The sequence below is a fragment of the Nyctibius grandis genome, chromosome 4, assembly GCF_013368605.1.
Source record: "Nyctibius grandis isolate bNycGra1 chromosome 4, bNycGra1.pri, whole genome shotgun sequence".
Lineage (NCBI taxonomy): Eukaryota > Metazoa > Chordata > Aves > Nyctibiiformes > Nyctibiidae > Nyctibius > Nyctibius grandis.
The window spans coordinates 80,827-103,437 of record NC_090661.1 but is presented as its reverse complement, the minus strand read 5'-3'; the positions used below and the strand labels follow the sequence as shown (position 1 = coordinate 103,437).

At 64.4% G+C, this 22,611-nt stretch overlaps 2 protein-coding genes across 9 annotated transcripts in view; one reads left to right on the top strand and one right to left on the bottom strand.

The window, feature by feature from the left end:
• CTNND1 (catenin delta 1) overlaps positions 1 to 18,204 on the top strand; it is a 32,399-nt gene extending 14,195 nt beyond the window's left edge. For 4 of the 8 annotated variants that reach the window (XM_068397707.1, XM_068397704.1, XM_068397705.1 and 1 more), the window contains exons 2-20: positions 1,850 to 1,968; positions 2,760 to 3,072; positions 4,142 to 4,213; positions 4,474 to 4,632; positions 4,850 to 5,382; positions 9,294 to 9,757; positions 9,870 to 10,053; positions 10,333 to 10,450; positions 11,116 to 11,269; positions 11,656 to 11,673; positions 11,927 to 11,995; positions 13,410 to 13,537; positions 14,043 to 14,193; positions 14,461 to 14,653; positions 14,760 to 14,874; positions 15,422 to 15,509; positions 15,834 to 15,881; positions 16,014 to 16,111; positions 16,268 to 16,387. In XM_068397707.1, coding sequence (XP_068253808.1) covers positions 2,878 to 3,072; positions 4,142 to 4,213; positions 4,474 to 4,632; positions 4,850 to 5,382; positions 9,294 to 9,757; positions 9,870 to 10,053; positions 10,333 to 10,450; positions 11,116 to 11,269; positions 11,656 to 11,673; positions 11,927 to 11,995; positions 13,410 to 13,537; positions 14,043 to 14,193; positions 14,461 to 14,653; positions 14,760 to 14,874; positions 15,422 to 15,509; positions 15,834 to 15,881; positions 16,014 to 16,111; positions 16,268 to 16,372 — 2,892 coding nt within the window. In that variant the 5' untranslated portion in view covers positions 1,850 to 1,968; positions 2,760 to 2,877 and the 3' untranslated portion in view covers positions 16,373 to 16,387. Of the gene's footprint in view, positions 1 to 1,849; positions 1,969 to 2,759; positions 3,073 to 4,141; positions 4,214 to 4,473; positions 4,633 to 4,849; positions 5,383 to 9,293; positions 9,758 to 9,869; positions 10,054 to 10,332; positions 10,451 to 11,115; positions 11,270 to 11,655; positions 11,674 to 11,926; positions 11,996 to 13,409; positions 13,538 to 14,042; positions 14,194 to 14,460; positions 14,654 to 14,759; positions 14,875 to 15,421; positions 15,510 to 15,833; positions 15,882 to 16,013; positions 16,112 to 16,267; positions 16,388 to 16,539 lie in introns of those variants that run through there. The other 4 variants (XM_068397708.1, XM_068397709.1, XM_068397711.1 and 1 more) reach the window with 4 other exon arrangements.
• A 977-nt stretch (positions 18,205 to 19,181) lies between these two features.
• Positions 19,182 to 22,373, bottom strand: LPXN (leupaxin). Its single transcript, XM_068399353.1, has 8 exons — positions 22,301 to 22,373; positions 21,298 to 21,446; positions 21,109 to 21,164; positions 20,436 to 20,763; positions 20,175 to 20,348; positions 20,023 to 20,104; positions 19,607 to 19,755; positions 19,182 to 19,525 (listed from the first exon to the last, which is right to left on the bottom strand). The coding sequence occupies exons 1-8, from the start codon at positions 22,311 to 22,313 to the stop codon at positions 19,259 to 19,261; spliced, it is 1,218 nt and encodes a 405-aa protein (XP_068255454.1). The 5' UTR covers positions 22,314 to 22,373; the 3' UTR covers positions 19,182 to 19,258.
• Positions 22,374 to 22,611: the final 238 nt, after the last annotated feature.

The window sequence follows — 22,611 nt, the reverse complement described above, 5'->3', positions numbered from 1 at the left end:
GCTGCTCAGTGCCGAGGCCGCTTGCACGCCAGCGAGCCCGTTCCCAAGAGCAGGGGCTCAGCTGAAGCTCTCCTTGGAGCCAGCACGCTGGCTCCGTCCTCGTGCACCCCACAGATCTGCCTCTTCCGTGCAGTGATGGTCGGGGGCAGGCTGGGGAGCCGTTCCGTAGGCACAGCTGCTTGGAGAGGTCGTGTCGTGGGGGATCCCTTCTCTGTAGGGGGGTGTTCCCATCTCCAGAGGGGCTCGGTGAAATACTGCTCTGGAAATGAATCGCACCGAGCCAGCAGGGCTTCTGGCTGGGGAGTTGCATGCTCCAGTTGTGTAGGGTGTCTGGGGGGCAGGACCGTCCCCCGACCTGCTGGAGAAGTCTGGGACGCGGCAAGGAGAGGGTCCCCCTTCCCTGGGGGCGCGGGGCCAGGTCAGTGGCGCAGGCTGCCTTTCCCCTGTGCCGGGCTGGCTGCAGCAGCCTCGCTCCCTGCCGCGGGGCTGGGCCCTGCAGACCGGCTCCCTGTCTGCGTGGGGCGACAGGGACCTTCCCAGAGCCGCAGAAGGAGGATCCATGTCCCTGCTCGAGGCGGGCGGGTGCCCCCCACAGCTGGGGAGTGCGTGACTCAAGGGTGAGGGCTGGGCTGTGTCAGCACCGTTCTGGGAGGCACCGAGCCTCTCCCTCGGAGCATCGCTGTTGCGGACGCGTGGGGCAGGTGGGACCTCGGCGCAGCGGGGATCGGAGTCCCTGCATTCCCATACAAGGCTTGGGGAGTCGAGCTGCTGAAAGAAGCCTTGGGGCATACCTGTTGCAAGGTGGGAGGAGTGGAAAGCTGCGTGCATGAGCCAGGAGTCATGTCTGGGAGCCTCCGAAAGCCTGCTTGGGCTCCCGTGCCAGGAGCGGTGGGCCGTGTTCCTCCCGGGGTGCTGGCTGGCCAGTGAGCATCCCAGCCCACGCTGGGCTGGGGCAGGCTGCTGGGAGCCGGGGCGGCCTGGAGCGGGTGTGCGTGTGCCGTGGGGTTGTCTCTTGCTGGGCACCACATGGGCACAGTAGAAGAACAGGATGTTTTATTGATGAAGGCAGGTTACAGGGTGGCAGCGACCAGGTGTTCAGATGTGCTGCAGGCAGCATCCAAAGCACTTGGGAAAAATCCACCCTGCTTCACTGGGCTCGGCCGTGGTGGTGCCACAGCATGTGACAAGTGCCAGGGCTGCCTGTGTCCGAGGGAAGCTTGGGGGGGCAGACCTATGGGGAGGAGCAGGGGAGGCATTTCGGGAGGGGCTTGATCTGGGTACACTTGAGATAGTGTGGGAAATTAATAAAAAGCCCCAAAAGCCCTGCTCGGAGCTCCTCTGGGGCTGGAGGGGCAGGGCTGGCAGGGAGTGTGGGGTGCGGGGGGTGGACGGGACAGGGCTCTGCGGAGGGGTAGTGCTGCCTGTGCCCTCAGTCCCGGGTCGCCGGGGCGGTGGCACTGGGGGAGTGGGCAGAGCCGGTGCTGGAGACCGTGGGAAAGCAGTTGTGTGCCGGCTGCCTGGCTCGAGCGAGTCCCCACACGCCTGCCGTGACGGCACGGGTTTGGGAAAGCCTCCGGCGGGCTTGCCGGGACGGGGCCAGGCTGCGCGGGGGGCGGAGGGCTGGGCCCTCGCCGCTCCCCTCCGCCGGTGGGGAACCCTCGGAGATGCTGGGGGGCTGCTGCGGGAGCAGCGTCCCGTTTGCCGCCCCTCCAGCCCTCCAGACACTGCTCCGTCCCTCGGGGAAGAGGGGGTGGGAGAGGGGAGCCCGTTCCCCCATCCGTTGCCTGCCCTACCTTCCGTTTTGAGTTCACCCGTGTGATTTTTGCCTCCTCTCCCGCTGTCCCTGCAGCTCTCTTCCCTCCTGCTTCCTCACTGTGGTGGCTGGGCTCTCTCTCCCATGACTCTCTGCGTCTAGACCTGGCTGTCCCGTGCCTTTGCCAATCAAACCCGAGCTTCCTCCTCTGACAGGTCTGTATGGAAGAATATTGCCTTTCCCTACCCAAATGTGCTGATTGTGGTGTGCTCGTTCACCGTCCTGCTCTGGGAGGGGGTGTTGGAGGGTCCAAGCCAGTGCCCGTCCCTGGGGCGGTGGGCTGAGGGCCCCCTGGGGTGGCTGCAGCCTTGGGAGCCCTGGCGAGAACCCGGAGGGTGGTGAGCGTTGGCAGCAGTGGCAGGGGCTCGTGGGGTCCCTTTAGGGGGATTCCGTCCCCTCTCCTGGGTAGGGAGGAGCTGTGGAGCTGGGGCTGTCTCCCCACCTTTTATCACACTGGGGAGGAGGGCGCAGATAAGTGGCACAGCCCTTCCCTGGAGGAAACAATGGGATGTGGGCCGCTTATCCTGCGGGAGTGTCCCCTGCCCAGCCCCAGGGACGTGCCCTCCCCTCCTGCCACTGGCTACAGGCAGCTTTTCCTCCTAGGGGCAGCCTTCCTGCACCCAGCGAGGGCCCTTGTGGGAGGGGGGACCCTCCTCAGCACCTCTTCTGAACCCGGCTCGGCCCCAGCTGTTTGGTGTGATGGGGAAGGACCTTCTGCCCCGAAAGTGCCACTTCCCCGGGCTCAAATGCTGGGGCAGGGAGCACCCGAGTCAGGCCTGGGGCTGTGCTGCTCTGAGACCCTCTCGCCAGCTCTCTGGTGGTGGGTGGGAATGGGTGTTAATGCCATCAGATAATTTTTTTTTCTTGTTCTGATAATCTGTCTTAATGATATCAGTCTCTTCTGACTGCTCTTCTCTCCTCCTTTCCTCCCCCAAATCACATGCAGTGAAGAGAGGGGCTCCTGCCCTTCTGGGTCACTTTTCTTCCCCTCACCTTGACACCAAGCCGCCTCCGCTCGTGCCTCCCTGTGCCCCCGCCCTGCCCGTCCTGGGCACCCGTCACCCATGGACGACTCGGAGGTGGAGTCGACCGCCAGCATCCTTGCCTCTGTCAAGGAGCAGGAGGCGCAGTTTGAGAAGCTGACGCGGGCGCTCGAGGAGGAGCGGCGCCATGTCTCAGCCCAGCTGGAGCGAGTCCGCGTCTCCCCACAGGACGCCGGCCCGGGCTTGGCCAACGGCACGCTCACCCGGCGGCACCAGGTAAAAAACCCCCTGGGCAGAGGGGGGTGCGGAGGCTCCCGGAGCCCCCGTCCGTGCCAGCCCTGCCGCGGTGGGGGCAGCCCGGGCCTGGCTCCCTCCCTGGATGCGCGAGGTGGAGGAGGGCCGGTCCCGTAGCGCTGCCGGTGCCACACGCGTGCTGGGGCCGGAGGTGAGCGGGGAGGTGCAAACCCACCTCGGCTGCCGGCGTCTTCGGTGGCGAAGGAGCCAGCCCGGAGGGTATTGCTGCCAGGTCAGCTCTGGTTTGGCTCTGTGGTGGCTGGAGGCTGGCTGCGGTCTGTACCCGGGCACCTCTGCTCGCCATCCCGCCCCGCTGCTCGATGCGTCGGTGTGCGGCTGTGGGGGAGCGTGTGTGTCCCTCTCGGGTGACGATGTCCCCCAGGCAGCCGCACCGGGGCTGGATTCCCTCCTCTACAGGGCTGGAAACGTGGTTTGTCTGCCTCGGCCCGAGGCCTCTCCCCTGGGCGCCGTGTTGGGAGGGCTGGCACATGGTGGGGTGCCCCTCAGCAGGTGCCGTTGGGGCTGCGGAAGGTGGTGGTGCTCAGAGAGATGTGTGGGGCTGGGCAGAGGGGGAGCGAGAGTCCAGCGGTGGCACGCTGCCATCGCCGGGCACCCGCGCTGGTCCCTCGTGGTCCTGGGGGGCCTCTGGGATGTCGCCTGCGGCTCCTGCGTCGGAAGGTGGGGAGGGTCTCCAGGGCCGTGCGGGGGAGCAGGGGAGGGTCCTGGCCGTTCCCTCGGGAGTGTGTGGGCACCGCAGGAGAGCTGGGGCGTGTGGAGCGGGGCTGAACTGCGTGTCCTCCAGCTTCCCCACTTTTGCTGCACGACACAGGGGCCCCCGAGGAGCGTGCCGCTCTCCTGGCAGTGCCGTGGGGTGTGCGTGGGGTGTCTGTCCGGTGTGGGAGGTGGCAGGGACATGGGGTGTGCGTGGGGTGTCTGTCCGGTGCGGGAGGTGGCCGGCTCCGGCCCTGGCAGGGACCCGGGTGTGGATGTACGGGGTCCCAGCAGCGGGAGGTCAGTCCAGTGACAGGCCCGCTGTGGTGCTGTGTTTCAGAGCAGCCGTTTCTTGGGCGATGCTGACCTAGAAAGGCAGAAATACCCAGATCTGAAGCTCAACGGGCCACAGGTAAGGGGGGCTGAGCCTGCTTGCCTGGTGGGAGTGCCGGGACAGGGCTCCACGTCCCCATCCTAGCTGGGAGAGGGGAGACTTGGGCTTCTAATGTGGCCGCCCTGGCTTGAAGGGGCTTTGGGTGTGGGTTTGTTGGTACCCCCTCCTGTGCAAGAGGGTATCGGGGCTCCCTGGGAGGTGAGATCTCTTGGCCGGCCGCCTCCAGGGAGGCCCGTGTTGGCAGTGGGGTCTGACTGCCTGTCCCTTGCTCCCCTCAGGACCACAGCCACCTCCTGTACAGCACGATCCCCAGGATGCAGGACCCGGGCCAGATCGTGGAGGAGACGTACACCATGGAGGAGGACCCAGAAGGGGCCATGTCAGTCGTGTCTGTGGAGACATCGGACGATGGGACAACCCGGCGTACAGAGACCACGGTACAGGCCTGGGGAGAGCATGGAGGGACAGGGCTGTGGCCAGGGACCCTGGGGGCTGGGGTGCTGCAGCCGTGATGTCTGCCAGCTGGCCGTGCCGCGAGCTGAAGCAGGGTGTGGAATCTGCCCGGAGTGCAGTGCTGGGCTGGAAGGGGAGTCTGGGGCCGCAGGGGTGCGGTGGATTTCCTGATGGGAGTGTGTCCTGCGTCCATCCCTCTAGGTGAAGAAAGTGGTGAAGACTGTGACCACCCGGACGGTGCAGCAGGTGCCAGTGGGGCCCGATGGGTTGCCTTTGGAAACCTCCCCCGTCACCAGCAACTACGTCCAGACCATGGACAGGAACTTCCGTAAGAACGGCAACGGGGGCCCCGGGGGCTACCTGAGCCAGCCGGGCACAGCCACCCTCCCTCGTAACTACCACTACCCCGACGGCTACGGCCGCCCCTACGAGGATGGCTACCCGGGCAGCGACCACAGCTACGGCAGCCTGTCCCGGGTCACCCGCATTGACGAGCGCTACCGCCCCTCCATGGACACCTACCGGGCCCCCAGCCGCCAGGACATCTACGGCCCCCAGCCCCAAGTGCGCGTCGGGGGCAGCAACATGGACCTCAACCATTTCCACCCCGAGCCCTACGGCCTGGAGGACGACCAGCGCAGCGTGGGCTTTGAAGATGTGGACTACGGGCTTATGTCTGACTACGGCACGGCCAGGCGGGCAGGGACCCCGTCCGACCCGCGGCGGCGGCTCAGGTACGTGGCAGGAGGTGCTGGGGCGGGGGGTGCTGTGGAGCCCCTTTAGCTTCACCCTCCTCCAAGAAAGGAGGATCGCAGAGACAATACCATGAGCTGAGTCACACGTGGCTCATGCAGGAGAAAACTTGCATCCGCTTCTAATTGTCTGCTTAATTGGTGGTTAAAACTCAGTGCTAATTGAGCCGGTCGTCCTGCAGCAAGGAGTTCCGCTGGGCGGCTGGGTGTAGCTCCGGGCCCTTCCCTCTCTGCCGCCTGCTCTGCTCGTGGGCTGACCCTGCTGGGAGCCGCGCCGGGCGCGGGCTGTGCTGCGCAGCCCCACGTCAGGAGCAGCAGCAGCCTCTGGATCGAGCTCTTGCCGAGCCGAGAGCAGCCCCGGGCAGCGGTGCCGAGGCTGGGGCGAGCGAGGCTCAGCCTGCAGCACCCCAGGGGCCGTTCCTGCAGCGTGCCAGGCCCTTGGGCAGGGCAGGGCAGGAGAAGCTGCTCAACCTGTTTGGCAGTAGCAGCTTCTCGCCCTCGTTTCTCTGCGGGGGATCTGATCAGTATCCGATTGCGGCTCCTCCAGCCGGCTGCTGAGCCGCTGCCCCACCAGCCTGCAGCTCCGTGGGTCTGGGTGGTCCTTCACCTCCCTGGCCGGGCATCCTGGGCCATGGCCAGCCCCGTCCTTTGCACAGACGCTGCTTTAGCCTCTCGGCCCACTCTGCGTGTGCCTGGGCTGCAGGGGGGGGTTTGGGGGGTGCTGGAGGGGGGCTCGGGGGGTGGTGAGGTAGGAACGGAGCGAGGGGCCGAGCCTGGCTCCCAGGGATGAGGGGCTGCGTCAGCAGGCTGGGGTGGCTGTGCGTGTCCCGAGTGCCCCAGGGCGGGGGGGGACAGGCAAGGCTGAGCACGGGCTGCTGGAGCTCCCAGGGCAGGAGGGGGAGATCCGAGGGAAGGGGGGCTCTGGCCAGCCCTGCTGGAGATCCGCCCATCGAGGCACGTCCTGTAAATCCCCGGCAGCTCCCAGCTGCTGATGGAACTAGAGGAGGAGCTTTATCCTTCCGGCTTGTGCCCACACTGTTGAGCACTGCTGTTGCTGTGCTGAACCAGCCGGGCGGCTGCTCGCCCAGATGGGTTTCCCCGGCCCGCCTCGCCTGGTGGAGCTGGAGGAGGGCAGGCAAGGCAGCTGCCCCAGCTCCGCGCCGACACAAGCGGCCTGCGAGAAGCCAGCACGGCGGCTTTGAGCACGTGGCTGTCACGGCCAGCCCCTCGGTGAGCAGCCTGGGCAGCAGGGCTTGAGCCGGCGTGTCTGACCCGTGGCTGCTTTGCTGCAGCCTGGGGCTGCGGAGGGAGCGAACACCAGCCAAGAGGGAGGGCTCTGCCTCGCCAGCCTTCCCCGGGCTCATGTCCTGCCCAGCACGTGGGGCAGGAGCCCTCCCTGGACAGCCCCGTCTGAACTGCGTGGCCTTTGAGACCACGAGGGCGACCAAGCTGGTGAAGGCTCTGGAGGGTCTGACCTACAAGGAACGGCTGAGGGAGCTGGGGTTGTTTAGCCTGGAGAAGAGGAGACTGCAATAAGTCTACAACTTATTGCAGTCTACAACTACCTGAAGGGAGGTTGTAGTGGAGTGGGAGTCGGCCTCTTCTCCCGGGCAACTAGCGATAGGACAAGAGGACACAGCCTCAAGCCTCACCAGGGTAGGTTCAGGTTGGACATCAGGAAGAATTTCTTCTCCGCAAGGGTCATTAGCCATTGGCAGGGGCTGCCCAGGGGGGTGGTGGAGTCACCATCTCTGGAGGTCTTTAAGAAAAGACTGGACATGGCACTTAGTGCCATGGTCTAGTTGACAGGGTGGTGTCAGGGCAGTGGTTGGAGTTGATGATCTCAGAGGTCTCTTCCAACCTGGTCGATTCTGTGATTCTGTGTGAGTCCCCTCTCTGGGCTGCATGGTGTCTGTGCTCCTCGTGCCCCTCTGGATCCTGGAGGACAGGAGTTACGGGAGGCAGGGCAGGGGCTGCAGCTGCGTGGGAGGCCGGGGGCCTTGGCTCACAGCAGGGGGAGAAGGTCCCGCTTCCAGCCCTGGCGGAGGCGTCACCTTGTCCTGCAGGGATGTGCAGGGTGTGGAGGCGGGTTGGTGCGGCCCGTGAGCAGGCTCTGCCTCCCCGGGCAGGCGATAAAGATGGCAGCAATCTGTGGAATCCAGGGCTGTTGAGCTTGGCTTGTCCCCTGCCTGCTCCGTTACCCCACGCTCAGCCGCCGGCCCTGCAGGAGCGGGAACGGGCGGGATCAGCATCCCCCCTGCCTCAGATGTTTGTCTTGAGCAGGGGCCCGGCGGTTAATGACTTCCTTCGGGAGGCAGCCCGCCAGGCGGGCGGGAGATGGGACGCGGCGCGTGCTGGCTGCCACCAGCCGCAGAGTGCGTGGGTCCCCTCTCCTGCGGCTCTCCTTGGAGCTCCCTCTCTGCGGGGAAGAGGGACGGGGAGGTCACGGCAGCGCAGGGTGCTCCCCGCCAGCCCCGTCTCGCCCAGAGGGGTGGGGGGATCCAGCACCGAGTGACCCTCGCCGCGGGGCAGGAGCTCCCTTTCGGCGTGGGAGCGAGGTCAGCTGCCGGCCGTGCTGGTGAGCGTCGGTGGCTCGTTTGCCGCGCTGGCCCTCGGCCGCGCCTCGCTCCTGCCATGTCCTGCTGCGGGGACGGTGGGGGTGGCTGGCGTGGTGTGCTGAGCACCGTGCGCCTCAGTTGGGAGCGCGGGAGGTGCTGGGCAGTCCCCGGGGCAGTGAGGTACCATCCTCTGGCTCACGACCTGGCCCTTGGCCGTGTGTCCCCAGTGCCCTGGCACAGCAGGGGTGACAGCAGCCGTCAGGCCCCTCCGTTTAAGGGCCAAGTTCCCTCCAACCCCTTCTGCTGGAAGTCGCTGGGTTCCTCTGCCTGGGTGGGGGAAGGATGATGCTGCCAGTGACTACAGAAAGAGGGCGAGAATCCGGGATGTTGTGCGGTGCGTGCTCTGGGGACGTTAGACATCACCTTGGCACATGGGGGACTGGTTGCACTTTGTTTCGGTTTCCACGTGCTTGTTGGGGCTCATTCCCAGTGCTGCTGGGGCTGTGGGGCCGCGGCTCTTCCCCTGCCTGAGCTGGGAGCGGTGGGGTTGATCCCTGGAGCCCGGGTGTCTCTCGATGCCCGACTGAGCCCATCCCCTGGGCATCCATGCAACTTGGTGTATCGCCAGGCGTCTGCAGGCAAGAGGGTCTGAGCCCTGTTGTGGGTAAAAATCTTTGCTCTAGCCACAGTGCTCTGAGATAACGGCAGTGGCTCGGTCTGGCAGCAGCTTGTGTGCCCTGGGCACTGGGGGCACTGGGGGTGACGGGGTGCGGTGCTGGGGGCAGCCGGATGCCGTAGCAGAGCAGGGGGTGGCCTGGCGCTGGCTGTGCCCGCAGAGGGGTGCCGGGGGCTGGGGAGCACTGGGAGCCTTGCCCTCCCAGCGCCATCCTGGCGGGGACTTGCCCTCTGGTGGCCACGTGCCCAGGCGGGTCCCTGTGCCTCTGGGGCTGGCTCCTGCCTCGTGGGGGTCGTGCAGAGACCAGGACCCAGCCTCTGTCCTGAAGCCCAGGTGGGTGGGAGGGAAGGGACTGGAGTAGCTGTTGGGGCTGCCTTCTCCTGGGGAACAGCCGCCTGCTTCCCGAGCGGGCCTGGGACACGCGGGGTGGCCTCCTGCAGCGACAGACCCTGCTGGACCCTGCGTGGGGAGCAGGAGGGTGCCCGCCGCCGCCCTGCGCCTGGCCCCCAGCCCGCGGTGGGAGCCCGCTCGGCGCGCTCCAGCGGGGTGGTGGTGACTAGACCCTGCGTGCGCTTCAGCCCGTCTCTGGTGGGTTGGAGGGGACGCAGCATCCCCCCGGGGCCAGGGCTCACGCTGACGCCTGCTGCCCTCTCTCCTAGGAGTTATGAAGACATGCTGGTGGATGAAGTGGCCCCCGACCGGTACTACTGGGCCCCTCTGGCTCAGCACGAGCGGGGCAGCTTGGCTAGTCTGGACAGCCTGCGGAAGGGGGGCCCGGCCCCGGGCAACTGGCGCCAGCCGGAGCTGCCGGAGGTGATAGCCATGCTGAGCTTCCGCCTGGACACCGTCAAGTCCAACGCGGCCGCCTACCTGCAGCACCTCTGCTACCGTAACGACAAGGTGAAGACGGAGGTGCGCAAGCTGAAGGGCATCCCCGTGCTGGTGGGGCTGCTAGACCACCCCAAGAAAGAGGTGCACTACGGCGCCTGTGGAGCCCTCAAGAACATCTCCTTCGGCAAGGACCAGGACAATAAGATCGCCATCAAGAACTGCGATGGGGTACCCGCGCTGGTGCGCCTGCTGCGGAAGGCCCATGACATGGACCTCACAGAGGTCATCACAGGTAATGGCTCCAGGGAGGAGAGGAGGGGCTGGCCCGTTGGGTGAGGGATGCGCAGCGCGGGTTTCTAAGCCCACATGGTCTGATTGATCACCTCCTGCCTGTGGCATTGCAGGAACACTGTGGAACCTGTCCTCACACGACTCCATCAAGATGGCCATTGTGGATCACGCGCTACACGCTCTGACCGATGAGGTGGTCATTCCCCGCTCCGGCTGGGAGCGGGAACCCAACGAGGACTCAAAACCCCGCCATATCGAGTGGGAGTCGGTGCTCACCAACACCGCTGGCTGCCTTAGGTACGGGAGGGGGGCTGCCAGAGAGCTGGCGAGGGTGGGGGCTGCCGTAACCTCCTTCCTGGCTGTTCCTGGTAGCTTTCTGGGGCTACCAAAGGAGAGCTGTGGAGCCGTTGCTCTCCTAGGACAGCTACTGGTGAAGCAGTCCTTGATTCTGGAGGAGTTTCTCTCGGTGGAGGGGAGCTGCAGGAGCTTTTCTGTGGTCTGAGCTCTGCTGGGTGTGGGCTGCTCCTCGCCTGCCCTCAGCTGTCTCTCCCACGATGGTTCTCTCCTGCCCGCCAGGAACGTGAGCTCAGAGCGGAGCGAGGCCCGTCGGAAGCTGCGGGAGTGTGACGGGCTGGTGGATGCCCTGATCTACATCGTCCAGTCCGAGATCGGCCAGAAGGACTCGGACAGCAAGGTACCGCGGCGGGGTGCTGTCAGGGCGCACGCAGAGCCCTGCCCTTGTCAGCCAGCTCGAGCAGTGCTCTGCTCTTCGTGGCAGCTGAAGCTGGGTTCGTCCCAAGATGGATGAAGAATAAATGGTGGGAATCTTCACCAGGGAGGGACTTGGTCTGACAGGACTAGCTTGGGGAAACCTAGCCCAGGCTCACGCCTTTCCGATCTCCACGTGGGGAGAGCGGCTGCGTGGGTGTGAGCTGGGTGCTGTTTGACCAGGAGGTGTGTGGCACTCGGCCTGCAGTTTGCAGCAGGAACACTGGCCCTCCAACAGGGCCTAGCGGTGTCACCCGTCCCCACGCTGGTGCTCCATGGCTCAGGGCTCCCAGATCTGCCTTGACGAGGCGCTGGCTTGAATTTTCCTTGAGCCTTTCCTTGGACCTTTTGTGCTTGTGGCAGAGATTTTTGGCCCAACAGAGTATGGAATCATGTCCACGGAACTGGCCGTGCCCGCTTGGGGATGGGGGTGTGCTCCAGCTCCATCTGAGATGGAGCTGCGTGTCCCCCTGGTCCCAGTTCAGACCCCCTTGGCCCGGCTCTGGGTTGCGAGCTGTGACGGGGCCCTCACTCACAGACGTGGGATGGGCATGTGCTGCTCCGAGTCAAACTGTCTGGCTTTCTCTCTAGCTGGTGGAGAACTGTGTGTGCCTGCTGAGGAACTTGTCCTACCAAGTCCACCGTGAGATCCCCCATGCCGAGCGCTACCAGGAGACACCCCTGGCCCCTGCCAACAACGCTGGGCCCCACGCTGCGAGCTGCTTTGGTGCCAAGAAGGGCAAAGGTTCGTTGGGTGGCAGCAGCATGGAGGGAGGTGGGATACGGACGGATCTGCTACAGTGGAGCCTGGGGGTGGTCTGGGGTCTCTGTGCTCCTACGCTGGTGTCTCGTGTGTGAAGGCAGCTTTCCCTGGGGACGCGGTGGTCCGTGCCTCCCCTGGCCCTGGGAGCTACTGCTTGGCTTACCCAAAGCATTTGACACAAGCTAATGGTGGGTTTCTGTGGTGGTGGGATGGTGATGGATAATGTCCACTAACTCCACGCCTTCCCTTCTCTCCTCTGTTGCCCCTTCCCTTTGCTTTCTTGCCAAATGATCTGCTCCATGATGCTGTTGGCACTTCTCTCCTCCTGCCTCCCCTCTCTCCTGTCCTTCTCTCCGCTTCGCCAATAGACGAATGGTTCTCCAGAGGTGAGTGCGTTCTTGGTTTTAATTTGTCCGTGGTTTGATTGGGTGCTTTCTCTAGCTCTCTTTGTTCTCCCACTAGCCGGGCACGTGCTGCCTGCAGTGTGGCTAACGCCCTTGACGTCCCCTCCTGGGACGTGCTGGTGGCTTGGCTTCAGCTCGCCTCTGGGCTTGTTCTTGTCGCAAGTGGCAAAGAGCTGTTGGGCTGAGATGGGTGGGGAGAGGAGGTGTCTTACACCTCTCTGCTTGCCCTTTGAAGGTAAAAAGCTCCCAGAAGACCCTGGTGCTGATACTGTGGATTTTCCCAAAAGAACAACTCCAGCCAAAGGTACGTTCCTCGATGGGTTTGCGTGGGGCTTGGGTGTGCAGGGCGGCTTTTCCCCAAGCGGTCCAGGAGAGGGGTGGGTAGAACTGATTTCCCATTGAAGTGAGCCTCTCACGTGGGCAGAGGTTTGGCTTGGAGGAGGTATGTTTCTGGTTGCCCAGGTGCCTGTTAAAACACTACCCCTGCCACAGGCAGTTGTGAGGGTGCTTGTGCTTGGAGGAGGTCGGTGCTACCTCAAGACAGGCTTCCTGGGGCTGCGGAGGGAACTGTTGCCCTAGGGACTGAGGGGCAGCATGGTGGCACAGCCCTCGGGAGGGTAGCCCTCTGGGGTGGTCTCGGACTTCTCAGCACAATTGCCCTCTTGTCTGCTCTTCTGGGCATGAAGAACAGGCAGGATTTAAAGCCAAAAAACCCTGCCTTAAAGTGCTCTCCAGCGTGAGGAAGGGTCGTTCTAAGAAGCCTCTGGGCACAAGTGTTTTGCCTGGAGGGCTGTGAATCGCAGCCCCTCTCTGGTTGGCCAAGCAGTGGGCATCAGCCCAGGGCTTGAGTTCAGCTCCTTCTGCCCCAAAACACCCTGTGGTTCCTGGGAGGACCCTGGAGCTCCCAGGGGTACAAAGAGTCAAGCTAGAAGAATCACAAGGAAACTTAGAACAGACCTGACCTTGTGAGCAGCTCAGATAGGCGGTGGTGGCTCCTCAGGCTGACCTGGGCTGTGGGAAGAGTCAGCACCCATCGCTGGTGGAAGCCCAAGAAGCCACCTGCTCCGTCTTTGGGGGCTGGGGACATCCCTCACCACAGCCGAGACAGAGCAAGATGGAAAACCTGGCCTCGCAACTGTAAACTGCAATCTCGCCGCTGCTTTACGGGTCACTTCTGGGCGTACGTTTCCACGAAGAGTTAATGCTTGAAGGCCTGGTCCCTGCCTGCTTGTGGGGCAGTGGAGAGCTGGAGACCGTGTGCCTCCGTCTCTGAGGATGAGCTGGACCCAGGCTCCTTCAATGTGGTGTTGGTGCCACTTGCTCGGGGTGTTCCCCTTCCCTCTGCTGAGAGCCTGGGCTGCGCCTTTTGCTACCACAGACCCGGCTGCCGAGTTTGCTGCCCCCCCAAGTGCCCCTGCCTGGGCTGGGTACTTCTCAGCCAGGTGTTGTGCTGGAATTGAGGAGCCCCTGCTGATGGCAGCAGTGCTGCGGCTCGGCCCATACCTCTCCTGAGCCTCAGCGGTGCATGGGGGACTGCAGGCAGCAGCCATGGCATCCCTGGCCAGGGCTGGGGTTTCGGTGCTGTGGGGCAGCCTGGCCCACTCTGTACCAAGGGTGCAGCCGTGAGCCTGGGTCAAAGCTTCCAGCCTCGTCTGCCCAGCAGTGCTCCTCTGGCAGAGCCCTCCAGTAAGTCCTTCCTCCCTGTGCTCTCCTGGCAGGCTACGAGCTCCTCTTCCAGCCCGAAGTGGTCCGGATATACATCTCCCTTCTAAAGGAAAGCAAGACTCCAGCCATCCTAGAGGCTTCGGCAGGAGCCATTCAGAACCTGTGCGCCGGCAGCTGGACGGTGAGTGCTCTGGAGCTGCCCGTGCCCGCGGTGGTTGTGTCGCAGGGCAGGGGCCTTGGGGAGCGGGGGGCATCGCCCTCGGGGTACCCGCAGAGCTGCGGGGGGCCGGGGCTCTGCCGCGTCAGGCTGTTGGCTTTGTGCGTGGCTCGTTCAGCAGCACAGCTCAGGTGTGGGCCAGGTCTCTCCTGTGCTGTGCAGGGCTCTGTGCTGCCTGTCCGTGTCCCTGCCTGCAGCCGGCCCCCTGCCCTTCCACGGGCTGGGGGCAGGGGATGAAGGCTTGACCTGCGTTCCCTGGGTGTGTAGGGAAAGACCCGCTGGGAAATCTTGCTTGCCTGGCCTGCACGGGGGCTTTGGGGCAGGAGTGGGACCTTTGCAGTCTGTCTCGCTGTGGGTGCAGCCAGGACCCTCAGCTCCCAAGGCGCGGGTGGGTGGTGGGGCTCCCAGCGGTGCCCCCAGCCCCAGGACTGTGCCCCGGTTACACCGCGGTGCTCTGCTGTCCCCGCAGTACGGCCGGTACATCCGCTCGGCGCTGCGCCAGGAGAAGGGGCTCTCCGCCATCGCCGACCTCCTGACCCACGACAGCGAGCGGGTGGTGAAAGCGGCGTCCGGAGCCCTGCGCAACCTGGCCGTCGACTTGCGGAACAAAGAGCTGATAGGTGAGGGCTCTGCAGGGGAGGGTCCTGCTCTCTGGGTCTGTCTGGGCTAGGCAGGAGCTTCCTCCTGAGCTCGGTGGCTGAGGAAGCGTGTGGGCGTGGCGTCAGCCCAGTGTCCACCTACTGCTCCTCTCCCAGAGCAGCATGTCCTGTGCTCCATGGAGAGGAACACCGAAGCTGGTCACCTGTCCCTGGTCCTTCTGCAGTGATGTTTTTCCCCTTGCCGTCCTCTTCCTCGCTTGCTCACGCCCAGCTCTTTCCCCTTCCCAGGTAAACACGCCATCCCCAACCTAGTGAAGAACCTGCCTGGAGGCCAGCAGACCCCAGCCAAAAACCTCTCTGAGGACACAGTGGTGTCAATCCTCAACACCATCAATGAAGTCATTGTAGACAACCTTGAGGCTGCCAAGAAGCTGCGGGAAACGCAGGGGATTGAGAAGCTGGTGCTAATCAACAAGTCTGGGTAGGCTCTGCTCGAAGGATAATGCGAGGGGCAGAGAGGGGCTTCTCCAGGAGCTTCCTCGAGGCTGTGGGTATTTCCAAACGTCTCTTCCCTCACCTCTTTCTAGGAACCGCTCAGAGAGAGAAGTCCGAGCAGCTGCCCTCGTCTTGCAGACAGTCTGGGGATATAAAGAGCTGCGGAAGCCCCTGGAGAAGGAAGGCTGGAAGAAGTCAGATTTCCAGGTATGGGGATGCCCTGTGGAGGCTGGGGCAGCAGGTAGGGTCCTGCAGCAGGGAGAAGGGTGTTCCTGGAGCTCAGCAGCACTCAATTTCAGCTCTTACCCTGCTGGTGGGATTGGAGACCCTGGAAGGTGTCCGCTCTGCTGCTTTGCAGCGGGTGGCAGGCAGGAAGCCTCTGCTGAGGAAGGAACGCTCTGTAAAGCTTTAATCTCTGTATCCCACACATACACATGCAGATCTGCAGGCAGGATAGGAGCTGCTGTGGCAGTGCTGAAGAACAAGGTTCTCCAGGGCTCGGTTTCTTTCCCAAAAGCTGGGACTGTTGCTGCTTCCCAAGGGCTGGGTGCTGCCCCAGTCCAGGCAGGCCACCTCCACTCTAATGTGGGTGCAGCCATGGGCTCTGGAGCACCCTCTGGTTGCCTTGGGCCCCTTGTTGAAGGGCTGTGGGAGGGTTCCTGGGTCTGTCCTGGTCTTGGGACTGGAGGGGTGGGATGTGCTGGTGGAGGACTGTCTGGGCCAGGGTGTGAGTGGTCGCTGTCTGATGCTCCAGGTGAACCTGAGCAATCCCTCTCGGACCCAGGGGGGCAACTCGTTTGATGACAGCACCTTGCCTCTCATCGACAGGAACCAAAAACCAGGTACGTGCCTTCCCTTCAGCACCTGTCCCCGCTGTCATCCTTCCACCTTGTGGGTACCCAGAACAGCTGGGCTTTGTCCCCTGCCTGCTGCTCAGCTCTGGCTCTCATGGGAGCCACAGCTGCTTACGCAAGGCCGTGGGTCTGGGCTTTAGATGGCTTCTCAGGGCTAGGAATGAGGCGGGCAGTTAATGTGGGTCCTGCAGCGCCCTGGGGTCAGCAGTGCTGCGGCTGGGTCTGGGCTCCTCCAGCTGTGGTAGGCGGGGGCTCCTCTGCTGTCGTGGCTGCGGGGGCTGTGTCTGATCCGCTGCTCTCCCGTGCTTGTAGACAAGAAATCCTCCCGGGAGGAGATCCAGATGAGCAACATGGGACCAGGTAGGAGAGGGACAGGAAGGGGGTGTCTTGCCTCCTTGGTGTGCTGGGAGGGGGCAGAGCTCACATCTCCTGTGGGGATGGTGCTGCCTTCCATGGAGGTGACGTGACTGACTGTCCCCTCTCCTGCCCCAGACAACTATTCCACACTCAATGAGAGGGACCACAGCAGGACACTGGACCGACCTGGTGACCTCGGAGACATGGAGCCGGTGAAGGCAGCACCGTTGATGGTGAGCAGCCCTTCCTAGGGAGGGAAGGGTGAGCGGGGCTGGGGTGTGGGAGATGACACATTGCCGTCCTGGCTGGCAGGAGGAGGGGAGAACTGGGCTGCCCCGACTAACCCCCCGCCCCACCCCATCGCCCCTACTAACCCCGTGTGTCCGCAGCAGGAGGAGGGGCAGGAATCGCAGCCTGAGCTAGAGGCGGCGGAGGAGGATGCTGCTGTGTTCTCCCCTGTGTCGGTATGTCCCGCAGCGTCCTGCCCAATCTGAACAGCGGTGACAGATCCTGCTGCGCTGTCAGGGGTGCTTTGGCCAGCCAAATCCTGCTCTGATCGCTGCTGCCTGCAATCGCTGCCCGAGCCGTCGGGGCCGTGATCACGCTGCCGCTGCTCGCTCGCTCTCGGGCCGTGCTAACGTCTCTCCCTCTCTCTCCACAGCAGAAGATCTAGCTGCCGTCCCCGCCTCCACTCAGTTTGGGTTGATAATATATTATATAAATATATATATATAACTCTTCGTGGTGGAATGGACCGACTTTTACCTTGTCTTACTCTTGGATTTTTTGCTGGACCATCTGTGCCAACTAGCCAGCCAAACGCCTGGGCCCCCCCGGGCAGCCTGGGCCACTCTGCCTCCTCCAGACCGCTGCACCTCCCCGTTCCGGGACACCTCAGCCGACAGCTCTTCCTCCCTGTCCTCCACCACCTCCTTCCTCCAGAGAGTCAAACCCTGCTGCCCGAGTCTGCCGAATCGACTGGCAAATGCTGCACAAGGACTCCGATCTCTGCCTTGGCCAGGAACTGCCTTCACTCCCCCACCTTCCCTCCGCTCAGAGATGTCTGCAGGGACAGAGACTGGGACCTCGCCTGCCGCCTTTTTTTGGGGTGGTTTTTCTTTGTTGCCTACAGGATATATTTTTGTGCAGGATCACTCTTCAGCCAGGGCTGTGGGGACAACAGGAGCATCCCTCCCTGGCGGCAGTGGGACCAGGGTGAGGGGGGCTGGAGTCATGGTGGGATGAGGGGAGGGAAAAACAGCAATAATTTCTCTTGCTTTGCTCTAGATGAGGCTTTGGGGGCATGGGAAGGGGGGATCTGGCTCCGGATCCTGTGGAGGGATCTGGATGGGGCCGCTGGCCCCCACCCGGTGCTTGTGTGAGGAGGGATCCTTACATGGGGGAAGATGGTCGGTGTGGGGGCTTGGGGTGGGCCTCCCCCCGGATGGAGGAGATGCGGCAGGGCTTTTGGCGAGGGGCAGGCTGCTCGGGGTGCAGCGTGTGCCCGGCGCGAGGAGCCAGCGCAGGCAGAGCCAGAATCCCCCTCTCATGCCGGCTGCCTGCAGCGGTGCCCCTCGGACTTTCTCTTGACATGTGCCTTTCTTTTGCCACTGTGAAATAGCTCCTGGAATCGTACTGTCTGGTTTCTTCACTGGGAAGGGGTGTTTCCTGGGCTGCAGTGGGGCTGGAAGCCTGTTTTTGGGATCCCAGCCCCCTGCCTGCACTGTTGGGGTGCAGGGCTCTCATCTGCATCCTCTCCTGGGGTGCCCCGGGAGCTCGGACAGACGCATCCTGCTCCCCTCTGCTGTGGTGGGGGGGGGCACATCCAAGTGCTGTGATCTTTTGGGGAGCCCTTGGGCTCCCTGTGCAACTGGAAGCCTCTGTAGGAGGCTGCAGACGGAGCAGGAGCCCTCCCCAGCCTGGTGGGCTCACGCGGGGAGGGGGCAGCAGGCAGAACTGTGCCCTGCTCCTGCCCGCTCCTCTGCCCCACAGCAGCTCCCAGCTCTGGCGGAGCCCTCCCTGGCTCCAGCCCCACCTCAGCGCGGTTTGGTTTTGTTCTAGGGTCTAACTCTTCTCTTTTCCTTTAAATATGTAAAACACTAATTCCTTTTTTAATTTTTAATTCCAAATGAACCAAAAAAAGCTTCCCCCTTCTCTCCTCCCCTGCCCTGGCTCTCCTGGGCCACCCCTGCCCAGGGGGAGAGTGGGGATAGGGAGGAGGGCAACGGGGAGCAACAAGCTGTTCCTTGTCTGATTCCTGTGCACACTCTTGTAATGCTTTTAAAACAAAGTGATTTTTTTATATAAATAAAGTTTTTAAAGTGTGTCTCTGCCTTCCACCTAAGGCTGCTACCTCGGTGGTTTTAGCTTTGTAGTTGGGACCAAGTGTCTCCTCCAGGGGCAGGGCTCCGCTCTGGAGCGTTCTGGCTCTGAAAGTGCCACTTTGCCAAACCCTTTCTTGGGCTGCAGTGACATTTCCTCCTCTTCCTAGCAAAAGATTGGAGGAAAAATAAAAAGCACAGAAACTTTGCTTTGTAGGGAGCTCCTAATGATTTCTGCAGGGCGCTTGGGGCTGCTCAGGAGGGAGCTGAGAGCCCTCCCTCTCCCCAGAGGGTCGGGGCTTCCCGCTGCGAAGCCTTTCCCTGAATTTCCCACTCCTCTTGCAGCTGGTAGACTTTGTACAAGTGAGGAAATACCATAATTTCCTTGCATAATTTTTTCCTTAAAAACCCTGGCTCAGGGAGCCCGGGCTGCTGCTGCAGAGCAGGGCTGGGCTGCAGACGTGCTCGTCCCTTCCTGGGGAATACCGAAGCCAGGCTGACACACCGCGGTCACTCGCTTGGCTTTCACCCACGCGTGCGTGTGAAAAGGAAGAGAAAGAAATTATGTAAATTCGTGGAAGTAACTTTTTGGAAGCAGTTTTCTGGCTTCTGCTTCAAACCAGCTTTTTACTGAAGCTGCGTTGCTGTGGGGAAGTTTTCAGCGATTTTACCCTGCGGTAGCAGGATGCGGGTCTGTGGGGGTGCTGGGCCGGCCCCTTGCCTTGCACCCTCATCCCCAAAGCCACCAGCGAGCGGCGCAAAGGCAGGGCCAGGGGTTTTATTGCTTCAGGTGCAGGGGACGATGGCCAGGACGTGTGGCTTGGCCGGGACAGCGCCAGGAACGCCTTGGGCGAGGGGGACAAGGAACGATGGCCGGGGTGTCTGGCTTGGCAGGGACAACGCTGGGGACGTTTGGCTCAGCAGGGCCAATGCCAGTGACACGGACGGTGTGACAACACGAGGGATGTTTGGCTCAGCAGGGACGGTGCCAGGGCTGCCGATGGTGGGGGACGATAGCGGGGACATGCAGCCAGGCAGAAGGGCGGCTGGGGCCGGCGGTCAGAGGAAGAGCTTGTCATGGCAGGCCCGGCAGTACGTCTTGTCGCCGCGCTCGCGGAAGGAGCCTTTCTGCAGCTGGCCCAGGCAGTAGGCGCAGACGAAGTGCTCGGGGTGGTACTTGCGCCCCGCGGCCGTGATGCAGCGGCCGGTCACGGGGCGGCCGCAGCCGTGGCAGACGCTGCCCTGCCGCTGGTGGAAGTGCAGCTCGCAGTAGGGCTGACCCTCCAGCTCAAAGAAGGAGCCGCTGGCGAAGCCGCTCAGGCACTCCTGGGGGAAGGAGACAGGGACGGCTGGCACGGCCACAGGAACACGCTCCCCCCGCATCCCTGCCCGCCGCCGCCCACTCACCACACACACGAAGCACTCAGGGTGCCAGACGCCCCGCAGGGCCGACAGGTAATCGTCCGTCACGGGGCGCTCGCAGCCCCGGCACTTCGGGGCAAACAGGGCCAGGAAGTCCTGGCGGCAGTAGGGCCTCCCGCCCCGCTCGTGGAAACCTGCGGGGAGGGCGTCAGGGTGAGCACCCCCCTGGGGGGAGGCGGGCAGGGGGGCATGGCCGTGGGGGTGCCCGGGGTAGGAGGCAAGGGAAAGGCCAGGGGGGGATGTTGGATGGGGCAATGGGCACCAGGGCTGGGCTAGGGCGTGGGTGCGAGGGCAAGGCTACGGGGGGGGTACCCGGGGCGGGTGCGAGGGCAGGGCTATGCGGGGGGTACCCAGGATGGGAGCAATGGTGGCAGGACCCACACCTGTCCCCTGGGACATACCGTCATCACCGAACACCTTCCCGCAGTGGGCACAGAAGAAGTGCTCAGGGTGCCAGGTCTGGTCCAGGGCCGTGAGGACTTTCTGCGGGACGAGGCGAGGTGAGGCGGCTGGCGGCGGCGGGGGGCAGCGTGGGGACGCCGGGGGGTCTCACCTCACGGATGGGGCCGGCGCAGTAGGCACAGCGGGGGGAGAAGGCCTGGTGGTAGTCCTCCTCGCAGTATGCCTGCCCACCCCGCTCGAAGAAGGGCTGCCCGCCCAGCTCCTGCCCGCAGCGGGCACAGGTGAAGTGCTCGGGGTGCCAGGCTCTGCCCAGGGCAGTGAGCGCCTGCGGGGAGGCGGGGGACAGCGGGAGCAGCTCCCAGGGATGCTGAGGGGCGAGGGGAAGGTGTGTGGGGTGGGGGTGTGGGCTCACCTTGCCGGCGATGGGCTTGCGGCAGGCGGCGCAGACGCCGGCCGGGGCGGCCGCGATGCCCAGCTCCTGCAGGTCCCGCGCGAGGCTGCCCAGCATGTTGTCCAGCGAGGGCTCGGGTCCCGCTGGCCCCCCGGCTCCCAGCCCCGCAGCCACCAGGGAGGGAGGGTGTGATGGCCGGGGGAGGGCCGGGCCCCCCTCCTCTCCCCTAGGGACAAGGCTCACCTTGCTCTGCGTGGGGCCCAGGGCGGCCAGGAGCTCGTCCAGCTGCCGGGCGGCCACCGTGGCTGGGGGCGAGGGCGGTAGCGGCTGCGGGGCCGGTGTGGGGCTGCTGGGCACGGCAGAGAGCGAGGGATGCTGTGGCTGGCACCCCGAGGCTGAGGGTGCCCAGGACCGAGAACCCACCACCCCCAAGACGCTGCCCTGTCCCCACAGGCCACAGCAGGGGACAGGGGCCTCCCTGGGGACGTGGTGGCGGCACACGGCGGGGAGGGGGCTGCTGGAAGCCCAGCTCTCGCCCCAGCAGTGCTGCAGGATACAGTCCCCCACCCCAGCTCGTGGAAGGACCTGGTTTTTGGGGGGGACGTGCAGGAGGCAGGGTGACCCTGGAGGTCACATGCAAGCGATAGAAAGGGGGAGCCCCAGATGGCTTTGCCCTCCCACAGCCGTGTTTTACCTGTACACCGTCTGCAAAGCCTCTCCCGGGGGCTGAGCCTGAGGCGGCAGCTGCACCTGGAAGGACAAACCCTCGCGGCCGAGCCCGGAGGATGCTCCCCTGCGCCCTTCGGTGCTTGCCCGGCACCACCACCCCTGTCACGAGCTGAGCAGGGTCTCACCCACCAGCCCCACCGCGCTGAGGCGTTACCTTCAGGGCCGCCGAGGCTGGTGGCTTGGGGCCACGGGGCGCTGGGGGCCCGGCCGCAGCCAGATCCTGCTTGCAGGAGCCTGGTGCCGGCAGCACGCCATCCTTGGGGGCCGGGCGGGAGCTCTGCTCCAGTTCTGCCAGCAAAGCGTCTGCGCGGAGAGACCCGGGTTGGGCACCCCAGCCCCCGGCTGCCCCCCTGCCTGTGCACCCCCGAGCAGCCTCGTGCTGCTCCTGAACCCTCGGGAGCAGAACCGGCGTCACGGCAGCCTCTGCCAGCCAGGTGCCAGCCCCCCCCGGGGCTGGGGTGGCCCTGAGCACCCTCCCCTGCGCCCGATCCCCAGCGCAGGCTGCGCCCACTGCACCGCGCAGCCTTCCCGAGCTGTGGGGGGGCCGCTGGCAGCGGGGTCCTGCCTGCCCTGCTCCCCACCTCTGGCTCACAGAGAAACCTTTACCAGCCCTTAAATTCATCCCAGCGCAAGTCCTGGCACGGGAGAGCCAAACCTCGGCGCTTTCCGCACACCCGGAGCGGCAGAGAGAGGGCAAAGCTTTCTCCTCGCACTTTCCCCTCGCCACCTTGGCCGCCCCCCCCGGCATCTCGCTGCCCTCACGTCGGGAAGCGGGGGGATGCCCCCACAGCACGGCTGCTGCCCTGAACCCGCGTCCCCCGCCCCGGCCAGGGGGGACTCCCAGCACCCCCGACGTTGTGCCGCACCCGGGGGCCGCTCGGTCTGTTGCGTGCAGCCGGGGTTGCATCACTGCCCCGGCCCCTTTCCTGCCCTCAAGCTCTCTCCATTTTCGGCCAAGCACTCGCTTGGCCACCCAGGCCCTCTTCGTGCCCCGAGATGGGGGGACGTGTGGTAGGGAGAGCAGCTCCATCGCTGCCCCTCCGCAGCATCCCCACCTGACCCCGGGGCAGAGGAAGGATGAGGCTCCCCCAGGCTGCCGAAGGCACGACCCCGCACGAAGCCTGGGCACAGAACGGGCTCCGAGGGGCCTGGCTTACCTAAATCCTCCATCCCGCCTCGGCACGGGGTCCCGGTGGCCGGGGGGCCGGGGCTGCGTCCGCAGGGCAGCGAGGCGGCAGGCCGGAGCGCAGGCTTTCGGTTCCGCTCCCCAGCCTCGCCCCTGCGCAGGGCTGGGGTTTGTCGCTCGGGGTTTTCCTTTGTGGGTTGTGTGCCGTGTGGGCCGGGCGGCAGGCGGAAAGCGGTGGCAGAGGCCAGGGTGAGAGGTGCTGGGAGCAGCCCCCGGTCGGGGCTGGCAGGGCAGGTGCTGGCCAGCGGGTTGTCCAGGGAGCTCCTGACCCATAAAACATCC

Coding starts and splice junctions, on each gene's coding strand:
- LPXN (XM_068399353.1), bottom strand. Junction 20,349..20,435: donor GCAAGCCCATCGCCGGCAAG/GTGAGCCCACAC, acceptor GCCTCCCCGCAG/GCGCTCACTGCCCTGGGCAG. Junction 19,526..19,606: donor CTGAGTGCTTCGTGTGTGTG/GTGAGTGGGCGG, acceptor TCCTTCCCCCAG/GAGTGCCTGAGCGGCTTCGC.